This window comes from Leucopleurus acutus, assembly GCF_964270905.1.
Source record: "Leucopleurus acutus genome assembly, chromosome: 7".
In the NCBI taxonomy this organism is placed as follows: domain Eukaryota; kingdom Metazoa; phylum Chordata; class Mammalia; order Artiodactyla; family Delphinidae; genus Leucopleurus; species Leucopleurus acutus.
Window position 1 is genome coordinate 80911515 of NC_139150.1, and position 15397 is coordinate 80926911.

Consider the following 15397-nt stretch of genomic DNA (forward strand, 5'->3'; position numbering starts at 1 on the left):
TACCCAATACTCTAGTGCCCCTCTATGACGGGGGCCGCCCTATCAATGCTCTCCACGAACCGGAGCTGCTCCTCCACCCCTACTCCCCATTCCAGTGCTTTCCTGGAGCACACGAAACTTGCATGATCTTTTGGACAGCTCTGTAGGGGCTTAGATATCTTTGCTGGGGGCTAGTCTCTTTCACTGATTTGGTTTCCCAGACTTCCACCATGCTCAGCCTCAACTCACTCCTCTTCACCTGGTGTGGCTGCTCCCAACATGTCTCAGGTCTGGTTAATTCTGTCCTGACAACCTCTTATCCTTCCACTTCCCCTGTTCCCTCTCTCTCCTCCCTGTTCTCCCAGTCAGTTGATACCTCCACAACTTTGTGGCCTCCTACCCAGTTAAAATCATCTGTTTCAACCTAAACAAAACGTTATGCCAGAAAAATACAATAGGGATTTAAAATCAGTTACTGAATGAATACATTTCCAAAGTATTGTATTATGTGGCAAGGGCAATAGGTTAAGCCTTATAAGAGTTAATGTGAAGAAAAGATTTTCTTTTCTTTTTACTGATATCAGAAAACTATCATTAAGTTTACCCTAAGATTATTGAGAAGAAATACAAGAGGAAGCAGGAAACATTATAGTTCTTCCAGTGCAATAATAGGTCAAAAGAATAGGAAGGGATTTAAGTATATGTTGCTTTCCTGACTTCCTGAAATTATAATCTTTTTCACAGACCAAAATAGAAGGGATATAGTTTTTTTGATGAGCATTAGAATATTGATCACTTAAAAAATACTAATGGAAGGCTAATTTATATTCTTCTTTAGCTGAACTGACAGCTTGAAAAAATATGCATCTGATTCAGGAGACTCTCATTTCACAAAAGGGCATTAGTGTACCAAAGCCTCTGATTAAATCCCATGATTCAGTGGGACTCTGGCTTAAAACAATAAAGAACAGATTTACAGTTTCCTACTCATATCCAATACCTTTTTCTTCTATTTAGGAGGTCATAAAGCTGTCCACAGTAGATTTCATAGAAGCTGATCCACACAAAACAGTGCCTTCTTGGCTGGGACACTTCTAGTTGTCTGAAGATATCTTTGGCAGCCAGAGCATACAGTCCTGGGTTCTGATGAGTTCCTATCATGGTATAGGTCTTTCCGGCTCCTGTCTGTCCATATGCGAAGCAAGTGGCATTGCCTCTGGGGGAAGAATCATTTGTATTTACTTTTAAATATTAAGAGAAATGCTAATCTACACACAGATTTTTTTTTTTTTGTGGTATGCGGGCTTCTCACTGCTGTGGCCTCTCCCGTTGCGGAGCACAGGCTCCGGACGCACAGGCTCAGTGGCTCCGCGGCATGTGGGATCCTCCCGGACCGGGGTACGAACCCGTGTCCCCTGCATCAGCAGGCGGACTCTCAACCACTGCGCCACCAGGGGAGCCCTACACACAGATTTTTAAATGACAAAAGTCAGGTGGAAAAAGAATCCTTGACAAAATTCAGCTAGAAAATATAGAGCCCTTTAAGGAGAAGAGGGCTTTACATCATAAAAACAAGGGAGGAGGAAAAAAATTCTCAAAGCAGTACGTGAGATTTTTTTACTAGGAATTTTTTATGGAACTGGTAAGACCATAAGACAACTCTAGAAAATAAGGAAACAAAGACCTCATGTTAGGTGCTTTAGAGGATCCTAGAGAAAAAAAAATTGTGTTAATCCTGAAAGGTAAGTTTGGTGAAAGAAGTAATTGAGAATTAAATACAATAAATAATAGAAGATCATACGATAAACAGGATGGTAGTGACCACTCATATGAATACTAAGGAAGTTTAGACAGAGGTAAAATCAACTTAAGTAAAATATTTCAAGGACTCAGAAAAGAGATCTTAGGGCCTCAGTTTTCACTTTCATTGATAAGTTACTGGACTACTTGATTTCCAAGATCCCTTCTAGCCCTGATGTCCTATGATTCTAAGTGGGAGTCACTATTCTTGCATGTGGATCCGTGCATGCACACACAACCTGTATGAGTGTGAAAAAATGCAAAATAAGAGAAGGACAGAAGGATTGGGAGGCCAACCTGCCAGCCAAAGTATGTTTTAGGAGGAGATGAGGCCAAGATCACCTGAGTACTGTGAGGTCCTACGTACTATGTAGCCCTAGTACTATGTAGTACTAAGTAGAGAGTAAACATAACGTTATGCAGTCAGTAGCTATTGCAGACTATTGAACAGGAATCACATGGATTAATGATAAAAGTAGCTACTTGCAGCAAGAAAAAAATTCTATGTATGGACACAGGGGAGGGAGGCTGGAGGTGGGCAGAGAGAAGAATACATAGAAGGACATGAAGCCAGATAGAAACCAAAGAAAGAATGATATGACAAGAGCAAAGTAACCATGGAAGTGTGAGAATCAAGAGATGGGAGCTAATCAGATTTAAGCTGTTAAGAAGCAGAGACCGGTTTACTCCTTGTGTTTTAAACCATGGCTCTCAGCAGTGTGGGCACTTGAATACACTGGCAGACACAGTTAGGAAAAGAATTACAAGAGGAAAATTTGAACACACTGAAGAAGAGCTAGCAAAATGAGAATAATAAAGAATAATATCCACCTTATCTTCTGAACATTTTTGTGATGAACTTTAAAAAAAAAAAACAGATGAAGAAAGCTCTTATTACACTTTACAAGAACTAACCTAATAATTTTACCTAACTTGCAATTCTCTTTTTACTAATGTCTTAACATTCTAACTTATTTTAGAAACTTGCTCTCTAAAAAAGCACTCCCTAAATTTGGTGCATAGGAATTGAATCTGAAAGAGATTTCACTTTTTTAAAAAATTTATTTTAATTAATTAATTAATTTGGGCTGCACTGGGTCTTAGTTGCGGCACGAGGGATCTTTTACTTGTGGCATGCAGACTTCTTAGTTGCAGCATGTGGACTTCTTAGTCGTGGCATGCGGTCTTCTTAGTTGCGGCATGCAAACTCTTAGTTGTGGCATGCAAACTCTTAGCTGCAGCATGTGTACAGGATCTAGTTCCCTGAGCAGGGATCGAACCCAGGCTCCCGCTGTTGCAAGTGTGGAGGCTTACCCACTGGACCACCAGGGAAGTCCTCAGAGACTTCAGTTTAACCTGCTCATGGAAAAAAAAAAAGTAACTTCTACACAACAACAATAAAGACAACACAGGGATTTCCCTGGTGGCGCAGTGGTTAAGAATCCACCTGCCAATGCAGGGGACATGGGTTTGATCCCTGGTCCAGGAAGATCCCACATGCCATAGAGCAACTAAGCCTGTGCGCCACAACTACTGAGCCTGAACTTTAGAGCCCACGAGCCACAACTACTGAAGCCCGTGTGCCCTAGAGCCCACGCGCTGCAAAAAGAGAAGCCACTGCAATGAGAAGCCCACGCACTACAACGAAGAGTAGACCTCTCCCGCTGCAACTAAAGAAAGCCAGAGGGCAGCAATGAATACCCAACACAGCCAAAAATAAATAAAAATTAAAAAAAAAAATTAGGGACTTCCTTGGTGGTTCAGTGGTTAAGAATCCACCTGCCAACGCAGGGGACACGGGTTCGAGCCCTGGTCCGGGAAGATCCCACATGCCGTGGAGCAACTAAGCCCGTGTGCCACAACTACTGAAGCCCGTGTGCCACAACTACTGAATCCTGTGAGCCTAGAGCCCATGCTCTAGGGGAAGCCCTAGAGAAGAGAAGCCACTGCAATGAGAAGCCCGTGCACTGCAACAAAGAGTAGCCCTCACTTGCTGCAACTAGACAAAGCCTGCGCGCAGCAATGAAGACCCAATGCAGCCAAAAATAAATAAAAATAAATTTATAAAAAAAAATCATTATGCTATGCAAAAGGAGCCAGGCATAAGATATATATTGTAATGATTCTGTTTCTATGACATTCTAGAACAGGCAAAACTAATCTATAGTGACAGAAAGCAAGTCAGTGGTTATATAAGACCTGGGGGTGAAGGTGGGAGGATTAACTAAAAAGGGACACAAGAGAACTTTCTGGGGCGATAGAAATGTTCTATATCTTGTTCCAGGTATTGGTTACTTGGATACGTGCAACTATCAAAACTCATCAAACCTGAGTACTTCTTAAGATCTGTGCATCTTAATGTATGTAAATTATACCTCAACTTTTTTAAGTTATAAAAGTTATTTTAATAAATAAAAGTAAAAATACTCTGAAATCAGTTACTCTAGCAGGCTGTTCAACATTTTCTACCTGTACCTGACTACATTTTAAATATACAACAGAGGCCCCTAGTACCTACTCTGTCCCATTTAATGTTTATGTGTGAATAATTATTTTAAAATTAAAATGAAACTACAGCTAGAATACATAATTCCTATTATCAAAAGTTCAGACTAACTACAACCACTTACACCTTCTTATTCTGAGGACTTTGATAAAATAATATTGTTGACAGGGACTTCCCTGGTGGTGCAGTGGATAAAACTCTGTGCTCCCAATGCAGGGGGCCCAGGTTCGACCCCTGGTCAGGGAACTAGATCCCATGTGCATGCCATAACTAAGAGTTCGCATGCCACAAATAAGGAGTCCATGTGCTGCAACTAACGAGCCAATGAGCTGCAACTAAGGAGGCTGCCTGCCGCAACTAAGACCCGGTGCAACCAAAAAAATAAATAAATTAAAAAAAAAAAAATATATATATATATATAGTTGACAGCTTATATTTTTCCACTAAGCACAGAGAATCAATATCATCAGTATAAATGGAAATTTTGCTGAATATTTCTAAATGCTTTGTGAATCCTATAAATAGAGACACTGAATTTTCCAGAAGAGTCTAATTTAAATTCATTAGGTCAAAACACAATTTCATGTTTAATTCAAAATAACTGAAAAACATAAGTAACAGTTATAAAGAAATAAAATTTATGGAAAATAGCAAATAAAAGGCAGGAGGAGCAAATAATATCTATCGTACCCATTGAAAATATGCTGAATGAGTGGGTGAGTAGTTTTCATGTATACATCTTGATTGGTGCACGCCTCATCAAAGACTTCATCAAAATAAAAAACATGCTGAAAAAGAAATTTGGTTTTTATAGAAAGAGACACTTTCTTGATTTTCTTCATCACTATTCTAGTTAACACACGATAACAGCGCAAATACATTTTTAACTAATAGTAATTGTCCATGACAAACTTAGAGATAATAAGCAATCATTAACTGTCAAATGACAGGGCCTTCTTTTACTTGAGATCTCTGTAGACATGTTCTCACAATATAAAAACTAAACCACACAATTTTTGTTCTCTCTTAAGGGAAGTAAATTAAAGAGTCCAACAGTGAGCCAATCTTCCTTAGGTCTAGGAGAGGAACTGAATTCTATGGAAATTATCCTCATAGCCCACTTAGAGCCAGCATATTTGAAATTTGGGGGGAATTCTAGAGGAAGATCTTTATTCCATAGGTTACATAGCTTAATTTGTAATTCCATAAATATTTATTGCTCAGCTGGTAGCATGTATATTGCAGTAGGCACTTCAAGGGGCCCAAAGAAACAATTACCCTACCATTACCCTACTCCACAACCTAAAGATGTTAATCCGGACAAGTATACAAATGACCACAAGGTAGAAAAAATTTGAGAGATAAAGCACATGTGGAATTCAAAAGAAAAACATAATCTCTCTGATTGGGAAAGACATTCTGAAAAAGCTTGTACTAAGAATTGGCCATGGGGGAAGAAGAGGAATTTAAGAGGTAGGGACTGAGGCAGGGAAGGTATTCTGCGCACAGGGGAAACATGAGCAAAGAGTCAAAGCAGGAAAGCACAAAGAATCTTTAGGGGACAGGGAGGATTCAATGTGTTTGACATATAGGATCTTGGCAGGTAGAAAAGTGAAATAGAAGGTGAGAATAATGAGTTAGGACTATGTTGTAGGGGTCTTGGGACACCAGCCTTAAGGGAAGGGGTAGAATGCTTATATTTAATTCAGTAAAAGTGGAAAGACAAAAAACTGTGCAAAGGAGAGGGATGACCTGAGCCATTTTATTGGAAGACTAATCTGGCTTAATACTGTGACTGGACTGGAAACAGGAACACTAGTAATTCAGTGGTGAGGTTAAGAAGGGTCTAAATTAGACAATGACAATGGAAATAAAAAGGAAATGGATGCATAAGAAATTTGGCAATGACTGGTTGTGATATCTGGGGAGAGAAAGGAGTCCAAGATGACTCCCAAATGAAAAACCATGGTAATCTGAAAGAGATAGGAAATCCCATTAAATTGGGTCTGGAAAGCATTACTTCAGCAGCCGTAATAATTTCCATAATTTAGAGGATCACTATGTTGGCAGCCCAACTATATCTGAGTAAGAAATCCTAATAATTTCAAGTGTGATTGTAGCATAATAATGGCAGTCTACACATAATGAATGAGAGATGAGGCCCTATCTTCTGCTACCTTCTGGGCCTGCTCTAAATATTCAATTAAGAAAAAATTTTATGGGCAAATCTGGAAAAGTGGACTTGATCCAACTTGTCGTGGGTCACTGTACCCCAAATTCAATTCTGTTTCATGTACCATTACATTAGAATGGAAATTTGTTAGGTCATCTGAAAAGAAATTGGGTCCACAAAGTCAAATTTATCAATTAGAAAAAATTTCCAGGGAATTTTCTGGAGGTCCAGTGGCTAGGACTCCACGCTTCTACTGCAGGGGGCACAGGTTCAATCCCCAGTCAGGGAATTAAGATCCCGCAAGCCACACGGCATGACCAAAAAAAAGAAAGAAAGAATAAAAAATCTCCAAAAGTTAGGAATTGAGAAAAAAAATGGATCTGTGCAGCATGATAAAGAGATCTGTGAACATTTAGTGCTCTGAAAAATATGATTGATTTTAAGAACAGTTAAATGTTTCTGTTTTAGCTCAATCATAGGTAGATGGGGGTTCATTATACTTTTGATTAAGCTTGAAAATGGCAATAATAAAGAGTAAAATATATTTCTAAAATCTGACTTTAATGGACATGATTTATATCTAACTCATAACTGGTCTTTAAGCAAGGAGACAAATCCATTCTTTGCTCAAATATCACAAAACAAATAGTTAAGTACAAAGTCAAAAGCACTTTTGGCATTTCTCAGGAAAATAAAAAAATGAACGGAAGTAAATGTGGATATACATTTTTGGGGGGTTTTCTTTTATTTCGTGAGTATATGGCTATTCTTCTCTTTCTATAAGTGCTCTTGAGTAAACACCTTTGAAAGCATGTATTGACTAAAGGAATGAGTATCTTTCCTTCCAATAGGATTTAAGTACTGATTTTCCCAGTAATTTTGTATGAATCTTTCATGAAAGATATGTAAACATACAAGATTACTATTATAATTCATGTGCATCACATATGCTTTCATTTGATCATATTTTATCAATGAAGTTGGATTAACATTCACTTTAGGCAGTTCCCTGGTGGCCTACCGGTTAGGATTTGGACTTTCACTGCCGTGGCCTGGGTTCAATCCCTGGTCAGGGAATTGAGATCCTGCAAGCAGTGCAGCGCGGTCAAAAGAAAACACAACTCACTTCAGCTTTGATATGATCAGAGTTGCATAGTTTATTTTAAAGAAGTTTTTTAAAAAGTTATTAGTGTCTTTAGAGAATATCTCTGGAAAAAAACACTTAAGTAATACTGGTTGTCTTCAAGGAGGAAATGGGACTAGAGACACTCTTCATTGCATACCGTTTTGATTTTGAAATAGGTAAATCTATCCTATTCAAAAGTTCTTACTTTTTTTTTATAAGAGTAACACTGCTGATTGCATAAAAAGATTTTAAACATGGATAACAACAGATAAGAAAATCAAATTATCTGTAAATCTTACTACCACTAGAGATGGCCACTATTGACTTTGATATATTTCAGTACCATCTTTTTTTCTCTCTATATTTTTTTTTTCTTTAAGAAATTGGAATGAAACACATACAGATATGTCTCCTTGTTTTTTCACTTATTATCCTAAAATTTAATGGTAAGTAGGACAGCACACTATATGTATATGATCACATAAGTAACAGAAGAAGATTTGAAAGGGTAAGATGTTTAATTAAAGGACACATAAACCTATTTGAATTCCTGAATAAGTTTAAAGATAAAACCCAAAGAATCTAGTATCAATATTTATTTGCTATGTTTGCTATGAACCTCCCTTTTCTTCTTTCTACTTAAGAAAAAGGGGGAGAAAAAAGGCCTCTCAACACATATATTATAAGCATTGACAGGTAAGGACTTTGACCTATGAGAGCGAAGGTCCAAAGTTCAAACAGCAGAGAAAGTGCTAAGGAAACTATGGGTATTCAATAAGTATTGACCAATGGCAATGACAAAGAAGTAAGGTTATTGTGTTTTGGGATAATGGAAAAATACAAAAGATAAGATGATGCCTCCTTGAGGGAATTACTGCGACAGAAGCATCATTAAGGCAGTCTTGGGTAGATGGTGATTGGATAGGGCTATTACCATGGCTATAAGTAGCCATGGAACTGGATAGTATTACAACTAATTGGTCATCTGGACCATCTTCAATATAAATACCTCCCACCCAGACCTAATAGACTGTGCATTGACCAGCAATCAATAAGGCTGTTAAAGTGACTGGGCTGGTTATACAGTGGCCTAGTAATTTAGTGCCCATAGAAAGACACAGTAGATTGCTTTGAATGTTACTGTGAAAGCCAATTTTGGTAAGCAAAGAAAAAAAAGAACAATGCAAGTGTTAAAGAGGGGAGAGTATTAACAATATGACATCAGTGTTAAAGGATTTATTCCAGTAGAGTAATATCTCAGCTGACTAAGGTGAATTGCTTGCACACCAGATTACTCACCACTTTTTTTTTTCCTTTCTACCTGTCACTGGGTTTTGTTTTGTTTTTGTGCACCACGTGGCTTGCAGGATCTCAGTTCCCTGACCAGGGAATGAACCCAGGCCACGGCAGTGAAAAACACCAAATCCTAACCACTAGACCACCAAGGAACTCCCAGTCACTGGGTTTTGAAGCGAGAGAGAGAATAGAAGGAACATAATATGAACATGCAGGGAGGCAGATTCAGATAAGAGAAACTCTGAATTCCCAAATCTTAACATCTCGTGGATTATCCCCTGTTTAAGATTATTCATAATTGCTTCATAATTTTAAGAGTACCTAAAATACGGTATCTTCGATCTGTGGGGTTTGCTGCTTTTATAGAGACTGAAGGAATTATCGCAAGGGTACCTATCAGCTAGGAATAAATTCCTTTCAGTATCAAACCCTTTGTCCTTGGACTCATCATGATCATTCTGGCAGGGAGTGAACATTTTTTAATGTGTTTGAACTACAGTGTTTTATTTAACTCCTTATATGTTTGATGTAAAATCACATCCCTGGGTTATATTTACTCACTGCAATCTACCTTGTACAAAGTGGCCTGTTCAGGAGCCCAATGTCCACCAAATTAAGCCTAGGCCCAAATACAAGTGAGAATCAAAATAAGCAGTTGGCTGGCAATCTGGGGTCTTTTTGCTCAAAAATATACCCTCCATCATTAAACTCCAGACTCGCACTCAGCAGAATGAGAAGTTCACACTGTGAGAGACAGGAGAGAACTGAGACTGTGTGACTATCTCATAGTCGCTCTGGTGCATACGCTCAGTGACTGGCCCTGCTTACCACCAGTTCATTATTTAAACTCTTTTTATTCCCTCATTCGCTCTTTTCTGACTGAATATATGTAATTAAGTTCACATAAAGCATGTTAAGTGACTGAATGATGCAACTCTATTGCACAAGAGTGGAGGAGTTACGTTTTTGTATCCCCCACTGCGCTATATTTTTTAAAAATGAAGGCTAAGGTTTATCAATGATTTAATGCAATGTCACATCAGGAATGAATGCCAGCACCCAAACCCAGAACTGGATTTTAGAATTTGTACTGCTACTCAAACAAAAAACAGAAATTGACACTTGATAATGTTAGTTCCAAACATAGAAGAAAAGCATCATACCTGCAGAATATATTGTGTGAGGTCAACTGCTTCTTTCTTCTCATGAACAAGTAGAGTTTCTTTGTCTTCTACAGTAATAATATTAATTTCTCCACGACGTACCTCCCTCATGCCCAGAGGGCGTTTTCGAACACAAACTCTGATTTTCTCCATCTCATTCCAAGGATTCTCTTTCTCTGAGGTGTTCTGGCTGATATATAAGTGGGCTTTAATTTTTAATAATACGATAAAACTACTTAAGAGGTCAAAGTATCAGTACATTTTGTTACATATTAGGTGTAATACACGCACACACACATATACACACGATATGTTACATACTGAAGTGTTGACACTGAGTTCTTTTATTCGCTATAAATCCTCCTGATTACTTCTATCTCCCTCTCTACTCCACCCCACCCAAAAGCAGGTTTCTTGCTTCCTTTCAATCCAGTTATTATTGTACATTTACTGTTTTCTGGACCATTCAATATAATTTCTTTTTTTAATCCTACCTGGGTTTATTAAATACCTTGAATTTGGTGGTAGGTTTCAATGTATTTTCCCCCTGTTTCTCCCAGGTATATTCTGGTACTCCCTTTGTCTTGTTTTCTTGCATCCTCTTTTTGCCTACCCTGATATATCTTTATTTGTTAGAACACGATCCTATATTTCCTCTTCCCTTTATGACTGGTGCTAATTCACCACTGGTGCTAATTCACCACTAATTCATCTTTCTGTTCAGATACATTTCTTCTCTGGCTGACTTCAGTGAACTCATCAACCTTAACACCCAGAATATTGAGGCAATATTCCTTGGGTTAGGAACATGCTGTGAAGCACAGGAAGCTCAGCTCAGTGCTCTGTGATGACCTAGATGGGTGGGATGGGGGGTGGGGGTGGAAGGAAGGTCCAAGAGGGAGGGGATACAGGTATACATATAGCTGATTCACTTCATTGTCCAGCAGAAACTAACACAACATTATAAAGCAATTATACACCAATTAAAAAAAAAAGACTACTCAAGCCCTTTGAAGCATGTTTTGTTTTTTTAACCAATGTAGAGTAGACGTCTAAAAAAATGTACCATTTTGACAGTAAGTGTGGCAAAATCTTGACAATCATTGAAAGTGAATGATGGGCATGTGGGGGCTCACTGTTCTATTTTCTCTTCTTTTGCATATGTTAGATTTTTTTATAAGAAAAGAACAATTTTTTTTCTTTTTTGGCCATGCTGCATGGCTTGCAGATCTTAGTTCCCCAACCAGGGACTGAACCCCGGGCCAGCAGTGAAAGCGCTGAGTCCTAACCACTGGACAGCCAAGGAATTCCCCAGGGGGGAAAAAAAAGTTTTAATGTATTCTAAAACACTCTGGTTTTACTGCTCAACCTTCCTTAGAAGAAATAAAATATATCTGTTTGACATGCAGAGTTAATACATCTAGAGTTAGGTCTGTTCAAGATCTTAAATAAGTCAGGGCAGCCAGTTATCTAAACGCCTTAGACTTTTATTAAAGTTCTGAGTCCAGTAATTTATTTTGAACTTACCTGATTTGAGGTGTCCAAAGAGAATGCTCTTTGGACAGGGATGACTCACTAATAGGAAGCCTTAAGTTGGTGAGGGAGTTTCTCAGGGTTCTGAAACTCTGGCTCCTACTTACGGTTTGGGTGAGAAGACAATATTGAGAATTATTGGGGAAAATGTACTTTCTTACCTCTATTTCTCTAATATAAAAAGGAATGGGAAGAGTATGATAATAATGATATAAAGTGAGAAAGCTCAATTGAATAGCTTTCGTTCTGGGTTTGCCACGTACAAACCTCTGTGAGAGCCCTTATCTCACTATATGGTTGCCTGTCTTCCCACTTACCCTGCCCCCTATGAGTCTGAGAGTCTCCAGATATCCTAATTATCTTTATATCTAGGATCAGGGCAAGCAGAGGTGGTACTTTATATTTGCCAAATAAATAAAACAGCAATATTTAAACTAAAATATCCATTCTATCTAAATAAATAATGCAAAGTCACATCTTAGTCTATTTATAAATAATTCCAATTTAGATTTTTATGTGTTTTTCAGTAAAAGACTAACATTCAAGAAACTATTTGTTCTTTCACCACTGAGCTCACCAATAGGACAGCAACAATCCTGGCATTGATGATCATAGAACAATCTAGTCCTTTGACAACTGAAAGAAGAAAACAGTACTATATGCTCTGTGCTTTGCTAAACCAAACCAAAAAATAAATTTTTTTTCTTCCAAAAACACTATCGAATTCACTTATGTATTTCAAATTACTAAAGGCATTTTTACCTTTAAAATTGGGTCTTCTATTTTTTTAGAATAAAAGAACTAGTTGGTTATGAAATCCTCTGAAACCTTAGCCAATATAAGACCAGAGGTAAATACTTTGTTTTAAGGTATGAATAATAGCCTTTATTTTTTTTAAAAAAAAGTGGCTTAAGAATGTATTTTATTTCTCCACAACTCACCATCTATAACTTTTAAAATAACAAAACAAACAATACACATTATTTTTAAAAGAATGTATTTTCTATCATATACCAAGGTTGGTATTAGGGATTACTTGATATTTCACCTCTTAGGGACCTTATTTCAAATCCTAACTCAAAGCACTGTCACTCTGACAACCAAACTCTAAACTCCATCAAAAGGGTCTTACTCTTTGAAATGACCAAAATCATCTGTCCTTCCAGGGCTGGAATTGTAGAAAGCACTCAAAATCAGGACCATATTTCAATATGTGCAGGTAAATCAATTGCTCCAAAGACCTATTTAATTCAACTAGTCGAATTAAACAGCTGTTTTTAACTAAGCTTCATGCCTTCTGGCTGAAGTGAATTTGATAGCCTTAAAAAAAAATCCTGTGGATTGTGTAATTTTTTTTTCACTGCAGAGGCTAGTTAACTACTGATATTTTACCTTCATGGATGCATTAGATGTATTATGTTACATGTACTATAATAATAAAAATATGTCTGCTATAGGAATAATAGCAGACCCTGGTAAGTAGCAGCTGCTTGATGCATATGAACAATATCATCTGGAAAGTCCAAATTCTTCCATTAATTTTGCCCTATCAAGTTACTTCCATTATCACCGCAGAAGCTGTTCACTATCGTTTTCTGTAAATATGGAATAGTTGGTCTCCTCTGGTCATGGAGAAGCCTGCCCTTGCCTAAGGCTACCCTCCCTCCAAAATTAAAAAAGAAAAAAATAAGTTATTACCTGATATAGGAATGAGGGATTCCATAGTTATACCCTGAAACATGAGAGACTCTTCGTATAACGGGACTATCACAATCTCCCTGTATTGGAGAAAAGTGATTTGATGAAAAGAGTGAAGTGTTAGTTTCTTCTTGTAGGTAGGAATCAGCAGCTGTGGCATTCAGAATTCTTGTTTTTGTACAGTACTGGGAATCATCTGGTAGCAAATGCTCTAGTACTTTTAGGTAACTAGACTTTTGTTCACTTGCAGATAAATGTGATAAATTGCACAGTTCAAACTGATTGCTGCTGGTAGTTCTGTCTTTGTTGTCAACAGGAGAATCAAAATGCAGTTGCCTTCGAGGGCCAGATCTAGATTTCTGAGGCTTGATGCACAGACTGCTTGTCTGTAGAGGATACTCTGGGCTACTGACTGCTTTATCTTCTTCCTGCATAATCTTAATGATTTTGATAAGTTGGAAGAGACGTTTGCGGTCGTTCATGTCATGGACTCCCAATTTGGAGTAGTCCTTCATTGTAACATTGGCTAATTCATCTATTTTCTGAAGGCCAAGGGCAGTAAAATGAGGATAATACTGTGCTAGTTCAGCTTCACAAAGACATTCATATAACCAGGATGTCATTTTTGTGAATGGGTTTCTACAAACTCTGAAGAGAAAAAAAAAATTCATTCACTTCAAATATAGTATATGTAATACAATTATTCCTTTAAAAACTGAAAACCACAAAAGAAACATCCAGAAAAATCCATTCTAGCATACCAGGTTTTCAATAAATATATTTTTCTTCTAAAATGATTAAACAGCATAGTGCATAAAGATGCTTATAATGCATTTGTAGTAACAGATGTAATTTGTCCATCTGCTTAATAAAAAGAGACTTTCAATTGTGTATACACACAGGTACATGCACACACACATAACACAAGTCACTTACTTATTTCTAGGGAGTTCCTTCCAACCTTGCAATGTCTACTTAACATATACCACAAACTACTAAAACCTTGTTCCCAACTGCTGATTGTTACAGGACTAATTTTAGATGTTCAACTTAATGTCAAGGCATGTTGCACAACTGTTTCCCATGATTAATGAACAAAGATTAAGAGCTCTTTCAGAATGGAAAGCAGAATTAAATAGTGGACCACAGAGGATCATAAATGAATATAACTCAGAGGAAATCACATTTGTGTTTGCTGAGTATTGGCAGAAGTTAGTTGAATAAAGAGGTAAAAACATGATTAATTTAGAACCTACTAATTCAGGATTTCAGATTATTCTAAAAGGTAGCTGGTTGTAGATGTCCATCTATACAGAACATAAATAAAAGAATTCACCTAGGGGGACTTCCCTGGTGGCACAGTGGTTAAGACTGTGCTCCCAATGCAGGGGACCTGGGTTTGATCCCTGGTCAGGGAACTAGATCCCAAATGCATGCCGCAACTAAAAGTTTCGCATGCCACAACTAAGGAGCCCACCTGCCACAACTAAGACCCAGTGTAACCAAATTAATTAATTTATTAATTTAAAAAAAAGAATTTACCTAGGCAATTAATACTATGGTCAAGATTTTAAATGGTTATACAGTAAAATCCTTAAAAAAATTTAACACCAAGCTATTTAATTAAATACTAACAAATGATGTGGTAATAACACATAATCCTGGACTATTATTAAAATCCTGGAGAACTCCCTGATGAGTTAATCCCTGTTAATCACTGTTAACAGTTAATCACTGTTAATCAGGTTCAAGAGAATATTCAAAAGTAAGTAAACTACATTTTCTCTTTAAAATTTTTTTAAAATAATTCAGAGTTTTGGGGGCCTTCCCTGGTGGCGCAGTGGTTGAGAATCTGCCTGCCAATGCAGGGGAAACGGGTTTGAGCCCTGGTCCGGGAAGATCCCACAGGCCGCGGAGCAACTAAGACCATGTGCCACAACTACTGAGCCTGTGCTCTAGAGTCCACCAGCCACAACTACAGAAGCCTGTGCGCCTAGAGCCCGTACTCTGCAAAAAGAGAAGGCACTGCAATGAGAAGCCCGTGCGCCGCAACGAAGAGTAGGCTCTGCTAGCCACAACTAAAAAAAGCCCGCGCGCAGCAATGAAGACCCAATGCAGTCAAA

At 37.8% G+C, this 15397-nt stretch overlaps 1 protein-coding gene across 1 annotated transcript in view; it reads right to left on the reverse strand.

The window, feature by feature from the left end:
* KIF24 (kinesin family member 24) overlaps window positions 1–13900 on the reverse strand; it is a gene marked incomplete at its 3' end in the record, with an annotated part of 40189 nt that extends 26289 nt beyond the window's left edge. The window contains exons 1-4 of the mRNA XM_082842557.1: window positions 13275–13900; window positions 10044–10233; window positions 4976–5073; window positions 980–1195 (exon numbers count right to left, since the gene is read on the reverse strand). Coding sequence (XP_082698683.1) covers window positions 980–1195; window positions 4976–5073; window positions 10044–10233; window positions 13275–13897 — 1127 coding nt within the window. The 5' untranslated portion in view covers window positions 13898–13900. The remainder of the gene's footprint in view (window positions 1–979; window positions 1196–4975; window positions 5074–10043; window positions 10234–13274) is intronic.
* Window positions 13901–15397: the final 1497 nt, after the last annotated feature.